This window comes from Paroedura picta, chromosome 6, assembly GCF_049243985.1.
Source record: "Paroedura picta isolate Pp20150507F chromosome 6, Ppicta_v3.0, whole genome shotgun sequence".
NCBI lineage: Eukaryota > Metazoa > Chordata > Lepidosauria > Squamata > Gekkonidae > Paroedura > Paroedura picta.
In genome coordinates this window covers 19,351,235-19,366,728 of record NC_135374.1, presented here as the reverse complement: position 1 = coordinate 19,366,728, position 15,494 = coordinate 19,351,235, and the positions used below count along the sequence as shown (strand labels likewise).

Sequence of the window (15,494 nt, the reverse complement as noted above, 5' to 3'; positions counted from 1 at the left end):
TCTCAGAAGTTTGGGTGGCCGCTGACATCACTAGACATCAATGGAGCTCACTTCCCCTGTTGCTAGTCCCTACACAATAGAAACAGTAAATGATGGATTACTTGGCTGGCTCCCACATAAATAAATGTAATAAATAAATCTTACTTCTGTGCCCATTTACCTGAAGGGGCATGTCACTACTTCCGGGGTTCCTTGAAACCTGAAAAATATTTCAGGGATTCCTGCATGGACAAAAAGTGGGAAAAGGCTGAGATAAACACTCACCTGGTTGCCAGTGGCAAGTAAGCATCACCTCCAGGTGATCACGCAGGGATGTTTTGGTACATTGGAAGGGAAAAGACTCTCATGGTGTCAGTGTGCTGTAAATTAGCAACGTGGCTATGCACAGACAAGAGGGATATGAAAAATATGGGTTGGCAACTAGTTCTGAGTGTATTTCCAAGGATGGCTTCCATTTGGAATAATGTTTGTTATACAAATGAAATGCTGTACTCACACTATGGGAAAGACCTAAATCCATTTCATATTTAGTTAGTCATATGAAATATATAAATGACCAAAACACAAAAATACTTCATCCTAAATCATGTTTTGCTGTATGTACTTTTTCAGATTCGTACACATGTTGATGCTTATTCAACTCATCTTCAAAAAGGCTTTCCATTAAAAATGGAAACAGACAAAATATGTACCAATAGAGCAACTATATTTGCATTTGCTTTATGTAGGTTTATTTCAACAAGTCCAAAGAATCACAGTGGGAAAGTACATGACATGGGCGCACAGCAGCAAGTGGCGTATAATGTACACAAGCCTTTGTCTGGATGTGAATACGCTTCTTTATATATGCTCCTTCACTGGAGTGCATGTGGGACCCTGACTACCCTGAGAACTCCATACATCCACGAAGCCCAAGAAGGGAGAACACCCACATGTACTTCTTTCTGTGATGTCACAAAGTAACATCTGGTGAATCAAAGCAGGGAGTTCATCAGCATACAAGGCCTACTCCAGAAGGTTTTTTTTTAAACCACTTTTCACAATGTATTTAAAAAAATCACGAGCGCATGAGACACTAATCTTGCTAGCAGTAATTTTGCTTGCCACCATAATCTTTCTTTTGCACGTCATTAAACCATGCTTTCACTATGAAAAATAAAGAAGAGGAAGAGCTGGTTTTTATACCCTGCTTTTCAGTACCCAAAGGAGTCCCAAAGCAACATACAAATGCCTTTCCCTTCTTCTTCTCCCCACAACAGACACCCTGTGAGGTAGGTGGGGCTGAGAGAGCTCTAAGAGAACTGTTGTACGACAACTGCTCTGTGACTGGCCCAAGGTCCTCCAGCTGGCTACATGTGAAAGAGTGGGGAATCAAACCCAGTTCTCGAGATTAGAGCCTGCTGCTCTTTAACCTCTACACCACACTGGCTCTCAAATAAGTTGTCTGACATGAGGATATAAAACTGTCTGTTACATGAGGATATAAAAGAAGAGGCAAGGAACCTCGTTTTGTGACCTGGATGGGTCTCTATGATCTCCAACAGGGTGAGGAATCGGATGTGAATATACTAAGCAGGGTCAGAACACAGGGCCTTGTTAAAAACAGAGAAGGAGCCATTGGAAACTGTGTAAGCAAGTTTTTAAATTAAATTTGCGCTCAGTTTGATGAATACAGTGGACGCCAAACGACACGCAATCAACATGCTGCGTTTCTCACGACATTCATCTTGATATTCCAAAACGATTAGCGACTAAGCTTTAATAGACTTGAGCCAGCCCTTACAAAAAAGAAAAAAAGACTTGATAAAAGGTTTTTTTCTTTTCCAAATCACAAAAGTCAAATATGACATCACACTGATGTTTACCTGTTTTCAGCCCTTCAAGATCTTTGCCATCCCAGGTTTCATCACCAAATATTTATTGTGATGCAGTTCTCCAGATTTTACCAGGAGTCCCTTGGCTACTCTAGGGGTGACCTAGGGTTCCCAGAAGCCACCTGCCCCTCCCCTGTGATGGGATACATTCCTAGCCACATGGAGCTGCCTAAAATGGTCATACTTGGTCAACATCAGCTTGGCCCGGTGGTGGCTCTTCAGGACCTGAGGAAGAGAAAATTCACACCACCCGTTACCTCTCTGAAATGGCCACGTCATGGATTGAACCAGCAACTCCTGCATGCAAGGCAGATGCTCTACCATTGAGCCACAGCCCCTTCCCATTAATAATCTGTTATATACACCGGCCTCATGCTCCAACACAAGATACAGCTCTTTGGCATGCAAGCATTCTAGCATGGGCACTGTTCTCCAGGCGAGTCAGCCTCCAAGGAATGCCCAGGGTCTGGAACGTAGTCGCTTTTCACCCCTTCCCACCCATCCTGCACCGTAATCTCTCCTTTCTTCACAAGTTCGTATATATCTGTCGTCAGGATGGCAAAAGCCTCTTCCACGTTCGTGGCGTCTTTGGCTGAGGTTTCGATGTATTTCATGCTGCAGGCGGACGCCAGTTCTTCCGCTTCCTCTCTGGAAACCTGGCGCTGGGACTCCAAGTCGCATTTGTGTCCGACCAAGAGAAAGACCAGCTGGAAGGGGTCCGCGTGCATTTTCGCTTCCTCCAGCCAATCGCACACGTGTTCAAAAGAAGACCGATTGGTGATGTCAAACACCAGCAAGCCTCCGACCGAATGTCGGTAATAAGAGCGCGTGATTGACCTGTAAAAATTAAAAGGGGAGAGAGAAACTCAACAGGGATGCAATTGGTGGCCTGGCATTTAACTGAAAACCAGCAAGGCCTGTTGGAAGAAGTCACAGCCCTGGAACAGAACAACAACAACAACAAAACACCCCTCTTCTTTAAAAAGAAGAGGATGACCTGATCCATTTCAGTGGTGACAAGCTATGCACAACACAAGTCATGTTCCGAAACCATGTGTTTAAAAGTATGGGTAATCTTTCTGTTCCTGGCTGCTTTAGAATGCTTAGGGCAGATCCTGCGTTGAGCAGGGGGTTGGACTAGATGGCCTGTATGGCCCCTTCCAACTCTATGATTCTATGAAATTTTGCCTCTTGTCTGCTGAGCTGAATGAAGGCAAATGAACAGCTAGCGAAAGGCAAACAGGATTGTCGATCTGGATTGCCATAGACAAATCTGGATGCTCACATGTCCCAGGACAGTACTCCAACAAGCTCCTCATGGTTATGCCACAGGTGGCAACAAAATGATTAATTCATTTAGCACATTTCTAAGCTGCCTTACCACCCAAACATGGTCCCCAAGGTGGTGAAAATTGAAACACTTCCACATTACAACATCAAGAGATCGAAAACTACATTTAAAATGCAAGTATGTATAATGTATTTTTTAAAGAAATCAGCAAAACATATAAATATACAATGTACATAACAACACAACTACGGAAGAGGATCAATAACATTTAGTGAGGGATGGCTACAGGTTGACGATCTAATGAAGTTGACGGACAACAGATCCAGGAAAGTCAAAAGAAAATATTTCTTTACTCAAGGGGTAATTGAATAGTGGGGTTCAGTCCCAGTCGATTTAGCAATAGTTTCCTGGCACAGATGGCTTTGAATGGGGACTTGACAGATTCTAGAAGGATTCATGCATCAGTGGCTTCTGGCCATGGTGACTAAGGGGAGTCTCCACATTCAGAGGCAGTAAATCTCTGAACATAAGTGTAAGGAGGTAGCATCTGGGGAAGGGTCTCAATGCCCTGTCTGTAGGCCTTCCAGGCCGACTGGTTGACCAGAATGTGAAGCAGGAGGCTGGAGCAGAACCACTCCCTGATCTGATGCCCACTTATGCATTAGAAAGTTCTGGTTGGCTCCCAGCTCTCATGATACAGAGAGAACTGGAATTTCCAAGAAACAATAACTTGTGAATATAACAGGAAACAACACTTCCTGCTAGTAGAAACCACTACATATTAGATCCTCATTGCAACTAATTAATGTTTCATCATGCACCTAGAAAGGATCTCGATCAACAGATTTAAAACCCAAGCCCCCATGCGATCTGTAATATAGTCAATTGGCTTCAATAGACATAGAAAGACTGTACTTTCATAATGCACTGGAGGGCCATGCAGATTTTCCTAAAACCATTCAGAGGTAGTTTGCCATTGCCTGCCTCCACATCACAACCCTGGTATTCCTTGGAGATCCTTCATCCAAATACTAGCCAGGGCCAACTCTACTTGGCTTCCAAAATCTGATGAGATCAGGCTAACCTGAGCTATCCAGGACAAGCCTATTCTTATTTTGCTGATGAGGAATAAAGGATCGATACCCATGCACAGTTTGAGCATTTGAAAAGAGTACGATTACCAGCCTGGGGTCAAAAAGTTATGGAGATTTTGGGAATGGAACCTGGGGAGGGCATAATCTGGGGAGGGAGCCTTCATGGGGTATAATGTCATTCAGTCCGCCTTCTAAAACAGGCATTTTCTCCAGAGGAGCTGATCTCTGTATCCTGGAGACCAGCTGTAAATCTAACAACCATGTCTGGCCTATGGGGAGGGGGAATTGCTAATCTTCTTCAGGACAACAAATATAGCCCAACTGTGCCAAGGTAGCCAGTGAGACCATCTTGTCTCTTGATCAAAGGAATGGGGAGAGGGAGGAGCAGAATATGGCACCTTACCAGATCCCGGGGCTGGTTTTTGTTCTACAGTTGGTGCAAGGAGCTTGTCGGGAAGGCGGAAATGTCAAAGTGATTCAACATCACTGAGTACATTGGAAGCCTAGGGTTTTAGAACAGATGGCCTGCAGGGTTCAGTTGCTGGCATCTCCAGTTACACAGAGTTGCGAAAGTACCAGGCCTCAGGCCTGGAAAAGCGAACCTCAGCAAAGTTAAACAAAGTACAAAGCCAAATGAACCAGTAACGTTTGTCACATTTGTATCCCAACCTCATGTTAAGAAGCTCACGGTAGCATCTGTCTCTCTCCCTCCCGCCACTTGTTTTAATCTCACAACATCCCCCATCAAGTAGCTCAGTCTGAGGAGAAAGTGACTGGCCCTGAGCCACCTGGTAAGCTTCATTGCTAAGGGAGGCTTCAGCCATGTTGGTCTGCGCTACCACAGCTAGATCTGAGTATGGCTGGACCTTAGAGAACTACAAGATTTTCAGGGCCTAAGTAAGCTTTCAGGAGACAAAGCTCCCTTCTTCAGCTACGAGTTGGGATGGAGATCACAAGGTCGGCTGTGGAGAAACAGGAGAAACTGAAGCCCCATAGGGGCTACAGAAGTTTGGTGCTGCAGTACCCCACACCACTTCCCACTGATTAGCTCACAAATTAACTGAGCCATTATGGAATAGTGGTGGTGGTAGAAGGTACTTTAAAGTTGCAGCCAATGTACTGTGATCCCTTACAGTAAGGGTAGTCAACCTGTGGTCCTCCAGATGTTCATGGACTACAATTTCCATGAGCTCCTGCCAGTGTTTGCTGGCAGGGACTCATGGGAATTGTAGTCCATGGACATCTGGAGGACCACAGGTTGACTACCCCTGCCCTACAGTATACTGTGGGAGCTTCTGGCATTCCGCAGAGCCCGCAAAACGGAGCTCTTCCACTAGGTCTATGGTTGAGGCCAGTGTGGCAAGGAAGATCTGTATGATCTCTCCCCCCCCTTCCAGGATAGACCAATGTGTATAGCAGCTGTGGGTTCCATCTGCCCCCCTCTTCCCACCTCCCTCTATGAGATTTTCATTGGGGGAATGGATAATGTTTCAAATTGTTTTTTCTGCAGTATCTCTCTTTTTTTGTATTGTGATTACTGGATCTATATGGTTTTATGTCTGGGGTTTTAATGGGGGTTTTATTGGGGATTTTATTCAGACTATTGTAACCAATCATGAATCACTTGGGAGTGGTGGGTAATAAATTGAAATAATAATAGTAATAATAGTAATAATAATAAGGCTAGAAATGTTCAGAGGTGGTTTACCATGACCTTCTTCTGACCCTGGTATCCCATCTAAATACTAGCCAGGGACGACTCTGCTTAGCTTCCAAGATCTGATAACCTCAGGCTAGCCTGCGCCATCCAGATCAGGGAAGAGCAGTCAGAAAATGGGAAGGGACATGGGGAACCCTAGTTAGAATATAGAACAGAATCACATAATCACAGAGATAGAGGGGGCCATACAGGCCCTCTAGCCCAGCCCTTTGCTCAATGCAGGATCACTGGTATCCCTCAAGCCACCTCATGGGACTACTGCAGTTGCCATGGCTACAACAGTGTTTTCCAAAAGAAGCACATGAATCATGGATGGAAGACATACGTGCTATTAGGCTATCCCCAAATGAAAGAAAATTGAGTTGATTCATCATACGTATATCACCCGATTGATCAATAAATCTGAATTCACTCGCGAGAATTAAAAAAACATTCCAAAGAAAAAGCACATTTTTTTAAAGATGCTCCTTGCATGAGTCACAGGCTTGTCTGACAATAAGCGCGCATACAACCACACACGGGAGAAAAATGTCTCTTTAAAGGCCGTTATCTCTAAGTGTAGCTTTCTAAACTCTTCATATTTTTAGGAAATGTTAAGAATGTTCAGACTCAGCAGGCAAATTAATCGGGGCCATATTTTAAGTGGATCAAAATGTTAAAATCAATTCCACCAATCAATTAATTCATCAACATTACAGCCTTTGTGTATATATATATACTTCATAGACTCATAAAGTTGGAAGGGACATTCAGGAACATCTAGTCCAACCCCCTGCACAATGCAGGAACTCACAACTACCTGCCTACCCACAGTGACCCCAGTTTCATGTCCAAGGGACCCCCCCCCCCTCCACCAAAAATCTCCAGAATCCAGCCTGGCCTGGAGGAAATTCACCTACCATTCCACAGTGAAAATAGCAATTCCCTGGGTATGCAAGGAAGGGCCACAAGCGACAAACACTGGCACATCCCTTCCTGATCACCCACTCACAACCTGCCCAAGTTCAGGGACTTATGAACCCATGCCATTTGCATTTTGCAGGTAGGCTGCAGGGAACACCAGAGGTCACTGAAAAGTAACTCCAAACTGCCTTGGGCAAACCTCCCATTCCTTGCCACTGAACTCCATGAAAGCAGCTTGGAATGGAAAGGGTAACAAACAGTTCTGTTCCCACCCTTCCCCTCCCCTCTCACACACACTTCCAAAGATTTGTACTTGCCAGACTGGAGGATGAGACCAAGGAAGACTAAGGTTTCCAGGTCCCCTTTGGCTACTGTCAAGTGATGTGGATTTGGGTAACGAGATCCAGGCTGGGAAACTTCTGCAGATTTGAGGATGGCGCCTGGGGAGGACAGGGACCTCTGTAGACTACAATGCCACAGACTCCACCTTCCAAAGCATCCAATTTCGATATCACGTGTAATTCTGGGAGAAGATGCTGACCCTAAGCACCCCAGTCCTGCACAGGAAATAATTTTGAATCTTGGAAGAGTTTCAGAAACAGTCTGTGATACAGCACAGGGAGTTTCCTGTTCCAAGATGTCAGACTCAAAAAATCTGCTGGGTGCCTAAAGTGGTTCTCTGGATTGCAGCCCTAAGCTTGGAAATTAGTGCTGGCGCCTAGGGGAATTTCCCCCCCCCCCAAAGAACCCACAGGGAGACTAGGATGGTTCCTAATCCAGGGGTGGTGGTGAGATTTCAGTCTCTGCCTGGCCTCTTATCCCTCCCCGAGGCTAGCGGAAGCGGCATCCACAATGCAAAATCAGCAATGCGGTCACGTTCAATAATTTAGTTAGGTCACAGACTTTGGCTCTGGTGGGCCTGTTTTTAGCAAAGCGGCTTGCATCTCGTCCTGTGCGCACAGTCTGACTAAACCCATAACAGATATTTATTCGGGGCCAGGTACAAATTTATAATGCACCCACTTCTCTGATCACATCTAATCGCATGAGCAAAAAGAAGGAAATGTGTCAGAGCTCCAGATTGATTGAAGACCACTCATTCATCACCCCTCATTTTTGTCCTTTTTGGGGTTTGCCAATCGCCAGGGGGTACCTGAAGATTTTCCAGAATTGCGAATGGTAAAATAGGTCCGTTCCCCTGGAGAAAATAGCTGCTTTGGAATTATATTCCACTGAGGTCTCTTCCTTCCCGAAAGCCTCCCCTCCCCAGGTTCCACTCTTCAAATCTATGAATTTTGAAATCCAGAGCTGGCCACCTTAGTCCTCCTCAGGGATGCCAGCCTCCAGGTAGGCCCAGGGGATCTCCTGTAATTGAAGCTCATCTTCAGAGAAGAGTTCCCCTGAAGGAAATGGCATTTTTGGAGGGCTGACAGTATAGAAATGCATCCTCCCTGAGCTCCCCTCCCCAAACTCCACCCTCCCCATGTTCCATCCTCAAATCTCCAGGAAATTCCCAAGGAGTTGGCAACCCTAGACTGTACTGGTGTTGGAGACAGCTCTGAACCACAAGTGCACACACTTGGTTCTCCTGACTGGGATGCACGTTCCCATTCCAACAACCAAAACCGTTCTTGGAAAATACAGAGGACACCAGTACCCCAGGATGTACCACTGACTACCAGATTCTCTGCATGCTTTCCTTCAAAATATGGCAGATGCCACCTTTCTGCTCCCCACTCTCACCTGGTTGCGTAGCCACCATCAATGCTTCCTCTCAGACCGTTCCTGCCTTTGACGACATACCTTGTTTTAGCCTCGTTTTGGATTTCCATTGGATGCTGTGAGTCGAAACTCAATTTTCTACATTTGGGCTTTCCTCGCTTCGTTGCCCAGGGTGAAATTCAAAATGTTTTCTGCAACTGATTCAGAAGGAGGCACCCTCCCGTCATGCTTTGCTCCCTTCCCCTTTTCCAAAAAGTTTTCTTGCAACGTTTCGTTGAGCCCCTTAATTCCACCAATCTGTGTCCTCCCTCAGACATACTGATTGCCTTCACCCCCAAGTATATTAGATGTGATTAAGAAAAAAAAGCATAGCTTATTGTGTTACAATGCTGCTGCAGTGTAACAAGCAAGACTGATTGCTGCTATTTTTTTATGGCTAGATACAGCATTGTAACACAATCACCTCTTTAAAAAAGAAGTCCGATGTTTCAGGATGGGGGGAGGATGGCAACGAGGAAGGGGGCATGCACAAACAAATCAAAATGGCAGCTGGGGTGGAAACCCAAATTCAAGGATTTCTCCACTAGGCAGCCCTGAATTAGAATCTGCCTTAAAAAACAAAATTGTTGTAACTGAGGGCTCGTTAACTGTAGGGGTAAGTAAGCGTGCAATTCGGGTCTGCAGCTGAAAAGGTAAAATAAGATGTGGAACTGAACACCAAATTCAGCCCTTTAAAATTCCACCCACTCCTGGTCTTCAGGTGTTCCCCAGATCAGAGCTAGGAACCCTGGCTGAGGTCCTGCAGCTCAGGGGGCAGCTGCACATGTAAAATCTTCTTCCGATGGAATGCTGGCTAGTCAGGTAAAAGGTGCTAAGTTTGACTTTTCTTCCCTACGCTAGCTTTGTACACCTAAAGAACATTTTTTTTAACTGTGCAAATATCCAGCTATGCAATCTACTACTTACAGATTCAAAGAGTACAGTCCTCGGAACACTGTGCCCCCTGATTTATTTGCAACTTGGCGGCAAGCAGCTCGGAGCGCAAAAATTAATATGCTGAATGCGCGTATTATTTGCCTGAACAAATGCAAGATGCTGTACCTGGTATTGTTCCGTAATTTGTCACGGGCCGAGTGTCAAAACTGATCAGCAAAGCAAGAGCACCTGCGAGTCCCGCTTTCCCCCAGCACGTCGCTCTGCTGAGCGGCAAAATGGCAAACGTCAACATGTTCAGATGGCGGGTCCTGATATACTGCCCTGCAGCACCGCCAATGTAAATTATTACTACTATTGTCATAATTTGAGTTGGAATAATAGATGAGTCTCTCTGCTTATGGGTCTGTTGCCTTATTTACAGTCTTCTCAAGTGATTGCTGTAATCAGAAAAACTGGCTCCATTCCAGGAAAAAAACTCCATGCGAAGCTAAGAGAGCAGAAAACATAAGAAAAGGTATAGGAAAGAACTGCATCTTCTTGGGGAAAGGTATGGATATTACTGAGATCATGAGGAGGATGAATAAGCCCTAGATGTCCATGGGAGACACTAAAGAGGTGCGCTTGGAAACATCTTTGGGCTAACTCGGACCTTCTAGACCCCCAACTCACAAGAGCTGAGAAGCCACTTCTCAACTGAGTCCTAAATTGTATTTACTTTCCTTTAGCTCAGGTTTTCCCAACCGGGGATTTTGTGAAACCCTAGGGTTTCTTGATGGCTTTGGAAGGGTTTCCTGAATGGGTGCTGCCACCAACCACAAATGGTTAGGAGGAAGTGGTTACAAAACTGGCATTCCCTTCTGACACAAAGATGATGCCTCCTGGGTTCTTCTGAAGAACCTCCTCCTCCGATGAGGTGGAAGAAAGTCAGGACGGGTCCTTGGCTTAGCTGAAGATATGCTTTGTGTAAAAAGGTGGTGGGTTCTCCTTCTTTGGATGTTTTTAAGCAGAGGCTAGACAGTCAAAAATGCTGATTTTATGAACTCAGGCAGATTGTGAGTGGGTGGGCAGGAGGGGATGTGCCAGTGTTTGTCTCTCGTGGCCCTTCCTTGCATCCCCAGCGAATTGCTGATCGCCACTGTGGGATGGTGGGTGAATTTCCTCCAGGATTCTGGAGATTTTTAGTGGGGGGATCACTGGGGCATGACATTGGGGGTCACTGTAGGTGAGCAGGTAGTTGTGAGCTCCTGCACTGTACAGAGGGCTAGATTAGATGACCCCAGAGGACCCTTCCAACTCTATGATGCTATGATTCTAATAAGCAAACTGCATTCTGATCTGAGAATAGGACAGGATTGGACTTCCTCTGGAAAACTATTGGTAGGTGCCACACTAGGGAACACTACCAGAGAACTCTATCCCATTAAATATTGGACCAGTGCCTTCCTATATAGTTCCACCACTTCATCTCAGTAGCCCCACTCTAGGATCCCTGGTCTGACCAAAGGGGATGGAACCCTAGGAACTAACTACGTCAATGAACTTTGAATGGTGTAAGTTGACCTGCAATTGCACGGTAAAATCCATACAAAAGAGTTACAAAGGGAGGTGCTGTGGCACAGTGGTCTAGCATCTGCTTGGCTTGCAGAAGGTCCCGGGTTCAACCCCGGCTATCTACAGCAGCATAAAAAAGGTAAAGGTATCCCCTGAGCAAGCACCGGGTCATGTCTGACCCTTGGGGGGACGCCCTCTAGCGTTTTCATGGCAGACTCAATACGGGGTAGTTTGCCAGTGCCTTCCCCAGTCATTACCATTTACCCCCCAGCAAGCTGGGTACTCATTTTACCGACCTCGGAAGGATGGAAGGCTGAGTCAACCTTGAGCCGGCTGCTGGGATTGAACTCCCAGCCTCATAGGCAGAGCTTCAGACTGCATGTCTGCTGCCTTACCACCCTGCGCCACAAGAGGCTCTACAGCAGCAGTAGGCAATGTCAAAGACCTGCTTGAACCTTGGCGTCAACAATACTGAACTGGATGAACCAAGAGTCTGATTCAGTATATGGAAGTTTTATGTGTTCAACCATTGAAAACAAAGAGCAGGGGGAGGGAGGGAGTGGGGGGATGGACTTGTCAAGTGCTTTTCAGAATCAGAAGGACAAAAAACACCAGAAGGCCTTTAAAAAAAAAGTTCTGCAAGGGAGAAAAGAGTTTCAAAGACCACTACAGCAAGCTGGCTCCCCTTACATCTGTTGTTAGTTTCTCGGGGCTCTGATTATTGTGAGGCCAAACTTCTTGATTTACGTCCTTTATACCCCATCTTTGTCCCCAATAGGAACCAAAAGCAACTCCTGTGGCTCTGCTCTCCTCCCTTTTGTCCTCACACCAACCCTATGAGGTAGTTTAGGTACAGAATGTGACTGGCCCAAAGTCACCCAACAGTTTCCTGGGGCAGTGTGGGGGATTTGAACCTGTATCCTCCAGATCTTACTCTGAGGCACCAGCCTTGAGTCCTCCTGATATAGGGATAATTAAGACTGTTCAAGAAAAGAACGAATTACCAGAAGGCTGCAAAGAAGAAAATGACAGGACCGCAAAGGGGAGCAAGTTCCAAACACTGGGACGGCCTGTTCAGAAAGACCCAGGGCCTCCAGAATCTGTGATTGGGGGTGGGGGGGGGGAGTCTATAATATTCTGCCTGGAGCAGATGGAGAAAAGAAGGTCAGGGAAGCATACCCAAGATTGCACAATAAAGGTAAAAATAACATTCAGGTGTGTCCTTGCATTTGAACCAAACACTACACCCCACTAGTTTCAAAGATGTTTTCTTTTTTCCTGAGGCAGGCAAAAGCCGAAAACCAGGAGAGGGAAGCGATAGGGAGTGTCACTGGAGGGAAATCACAGCAACCCTGTCCTGCCCATCCTCTTCTGTGTGAAATCCCCCCACCCTTATTATATAGCTGTTCAGCACAAACCAAACTTGAACCCAGGGGGTGTGATGCTGGTAATGACCGAACATACACTTTAGAGACACTCCCTTATGTTTAACAGCATGAAGGCACTTGGATGGCTTGCCCTAAGATCACATGATCTTTCCTTGTTCCGGAGAAAGCTGCTGAGGCGGCTATGCAAGGTCTTGCTTAGTGGATCTTCATATTTCAGCTGTTTTCAGCCATTTCTCTTTCTGGTTGTCTTTATCTGTGGCTCCTGAAATATTACTCACTTCAAACAGACCCTTTGAATTCTCACTCCTCTCCTTAAAACACAGGAAAAACATCACTGTTCTATCTAAAGTAATTACAGCTATGCATAAAAGGCGTGAATCTTTTGCGTGTGCATGAACAATAAAAGAAGTTATCCTATGGGCTCACTCTAAAGTGGTGTGCTAGGGAGATACCAGAGCCTGTAAAAAATACAGGTAAAAAACAAGGTGTGCAAAAATGAAGATGTACAAAATGATGTTACAAGAAACACACATCCAATCTGTTGACTCAGCATCCATTCGATGTTTCCTTATACCTGCAATGAGTAGATCCCATGTTACATTCAAAGCCTGCACATACTGAAATCCCACATTTATCCAAGTTTGCCAGGTGGTATCTGACAAAGGGAGCTTTGATTCTCAAAGGCTTATCCTCCAGAAATCTTGTTGGTCTTTTAACGCAGGGGTAGTCAACCTGTGGTCCTCCAGCGTTTGGTGGCAGGGGGTCATGGGAATTGTAGTCCATGAACATCTGGAGGACCACAGATTGACTACCCCTGTTTTAACGTACTACTAGACTTCAATTTTGTTCTTCTACAGCAGGACAACATGGCTCCCCACCTGAAACCATCTTCATGTGTGTGAACAGCAATTTAGGTTCTGGATGGGACATAGGGAGAAGCAGAGGTGTATATGCACGTGTGTGTTTATACACCCACAGGATCTCTGCCTCTCTCTTCCTCTCTGAGAATCTTATATGAGATCAGCCCTGTGCCTCTAGCAGGCTGGCCGGACCTCGGAAGCTAAGCAGGATTGGCCTTGGTTGGTAACTGAAAGGGAGACGACTGAAGCATGCTAGGGTCGTGATGTGGAGAAAGGCAGTGGCAAACCACCTCCAAATGTCTCTTGCCTTGAAAACCTTAAGGGACCACCCTAAGTCAGTTGTGACTCGACAGCCCCAAAAAAGAGGAAAAAAGCCTTGCTTGTACATTTGTAACTACAATGAATGCAACCCAAACTCCCGTGATGTCTCTTGCGAAGGGAACCATGCCAGGTCAGCGCGGCTTCTCCAGTTTGACACGGATTGGAAACATCAGGTTGTGCGTTCCGTCACAGCGGTGGAAGCCTCTGTTCCAGCTGGGGGATCTGCCTTCCTGGGGAAGGTGAAGACAGGTTGGCAAAAGGACAGGAGAGGGTTAAGAAGAAGGGAGAGAAAGCACACCACCTGTGTGCCTCTACCAGGAGAAAAGCAGGAGAGCTGGGAAAAAGCAGGGAAACTGCTGCTCCTTGGAAACCTTGCCCAGAGGAGTGGCAGGGATGCTTTTGACCAGGGGTAGTCAAACTGCGGCCCTCCAGATGTCCATGGACTACAATTCCCATGAGCCCCTGCCAGCGAATGCTGGCAGGGGCTCATGGGAATTGTAGTCCATGGACATCTGGAGGGCCGCAGTTTGACTACCCCTGCTTTTGACTCTCTACTGTTTTGGAGATCAGCAGTGAAACAGATTCCCTCTGCACATGCTCAGAGGCACGGTGTCTTCTCTTTGCTTTATGTGCTCTGGCACAGAATCCCCTAATGCCACCTTTGGCAGGAAAGGAGCGCTGGAAACGGAAGCAGAAGCTCTGGACACTCTGCTGGACCTCAGAACACCCCCGATGCTGCGAATGGCCGGGGTCTGAATCAGCATATTCAAGTAGGAAGTGCAAAGTCAGTGAGGGCTTCACAGGCAGATATTATGAGATAAGTAAATAAGAAATAAGGGAAGGTGTGAAGGCTACAGTGGGCTGGAGGGGAGGGAAATGCATTCTGCACATGCTCAGAAGTATTCTTTCTTGAACATCTGCTCAGCACTGGCTGCTGGGTGCCAGAGTCTTCGCAAAATAAAAACCCTGGGGGAAAGGGAAAGAAAACTGAAAGGCGGGGCCGCTGGGTGGCGAGGGAAAGGCACTCTGCACATGCTCAGAAGCATTGCTATTGCATGCAATCAGCACCGGTGGGGGAATTAAACCCTGGGAAAGGAGAGGAAAGAAAACTGGATGGGAAGCTCGCTGGGCGGCGTGGGATGGGAATGGCGCTCTGCACATGCCCCGGGGCGCCATGTTCCTGTGCGGAACATGGAAGATGTGGAAGATGACCGGAGAGGGGGGGGGGAGAGTCCTGGGGCGGGGGGCTGGGGGGGGGGCGGCGCGTACCTGAACCTCTCCTGTCCGGCCGTGTCCCAGAGCAGCAGCTTGACCCGCTTGCCGGGCTCGATCTCCAGCAGGCGCGAGGAGAAATCCACGCCGACGGTGGGGTCGGACTTGACGGGCCCCGGGAAGCGGCCCTCGGCGAAGCGGTGCAGGAGGCACGACTTGCCCACCGTCGAGTCGCCCAGCACGATCAGGCGGAACTGGTACAGCCAGATGGCCGCCTCCAGGGCGCCGCTCGCCTCCGCCTTGGCCGCCCGCCTCCTCGGCCGGTGCCTGCAGCGGGCGCCCACCGCGCCGATCCCGGGCATGCTGCGCCGCCCAGAGGGGGGGGAGGGGGGGAGCGAGGGAGACCCCTGGGCCGGGCGGCGGGGGGGGGGGGGGCGCCGCGTGCTCCGCTCGCCTGCCCTGCGGGAGGGGGGGGGAATCAGGCGTCGCCGGAGGGAGGCGGGCGCGCCTTTTGTTCCGCGGGTGGGCGAGGACGAGGGCGGGGTCTGTTCCCGGGCTTGCTCCCGCCTCTCTGCCCTCCTCCTCCTCCTCCTCCTCCGCTTTGGACGACGAGAGAGATCAG

General features: G+C 47.5%; 1 protein-coding gene across 1 annotated transcript; it reads right to left on the bottom strand.

The window, feature by feature from the left end:
- Positions 1-708: 708 nt before the first annotated feature.
- On the bottom strand, positions 709-15,428 carry RAB39A (RAB39A, member RAS oncogene family). The gene is made up of 2 exons (XM_077341585.1): positions 14,930-15,428; positions 709-2,711 (listed from the first exon to the last, which is right to left on the bottom strand). Exons 1-2 carry the CDS (start codon positions 15,232-15,234, stop codon positions 2,288-2,290), a joined length of 729 nt encoding a protein of 242 aa, XP_077197700.1. The 5' UTR covers positions 15,235-15,428; the 3' UTR covers positions 709-2,287.
- Between the last annotated feature and the right edge of the window lie 66 nt (positions 15,429-15,494).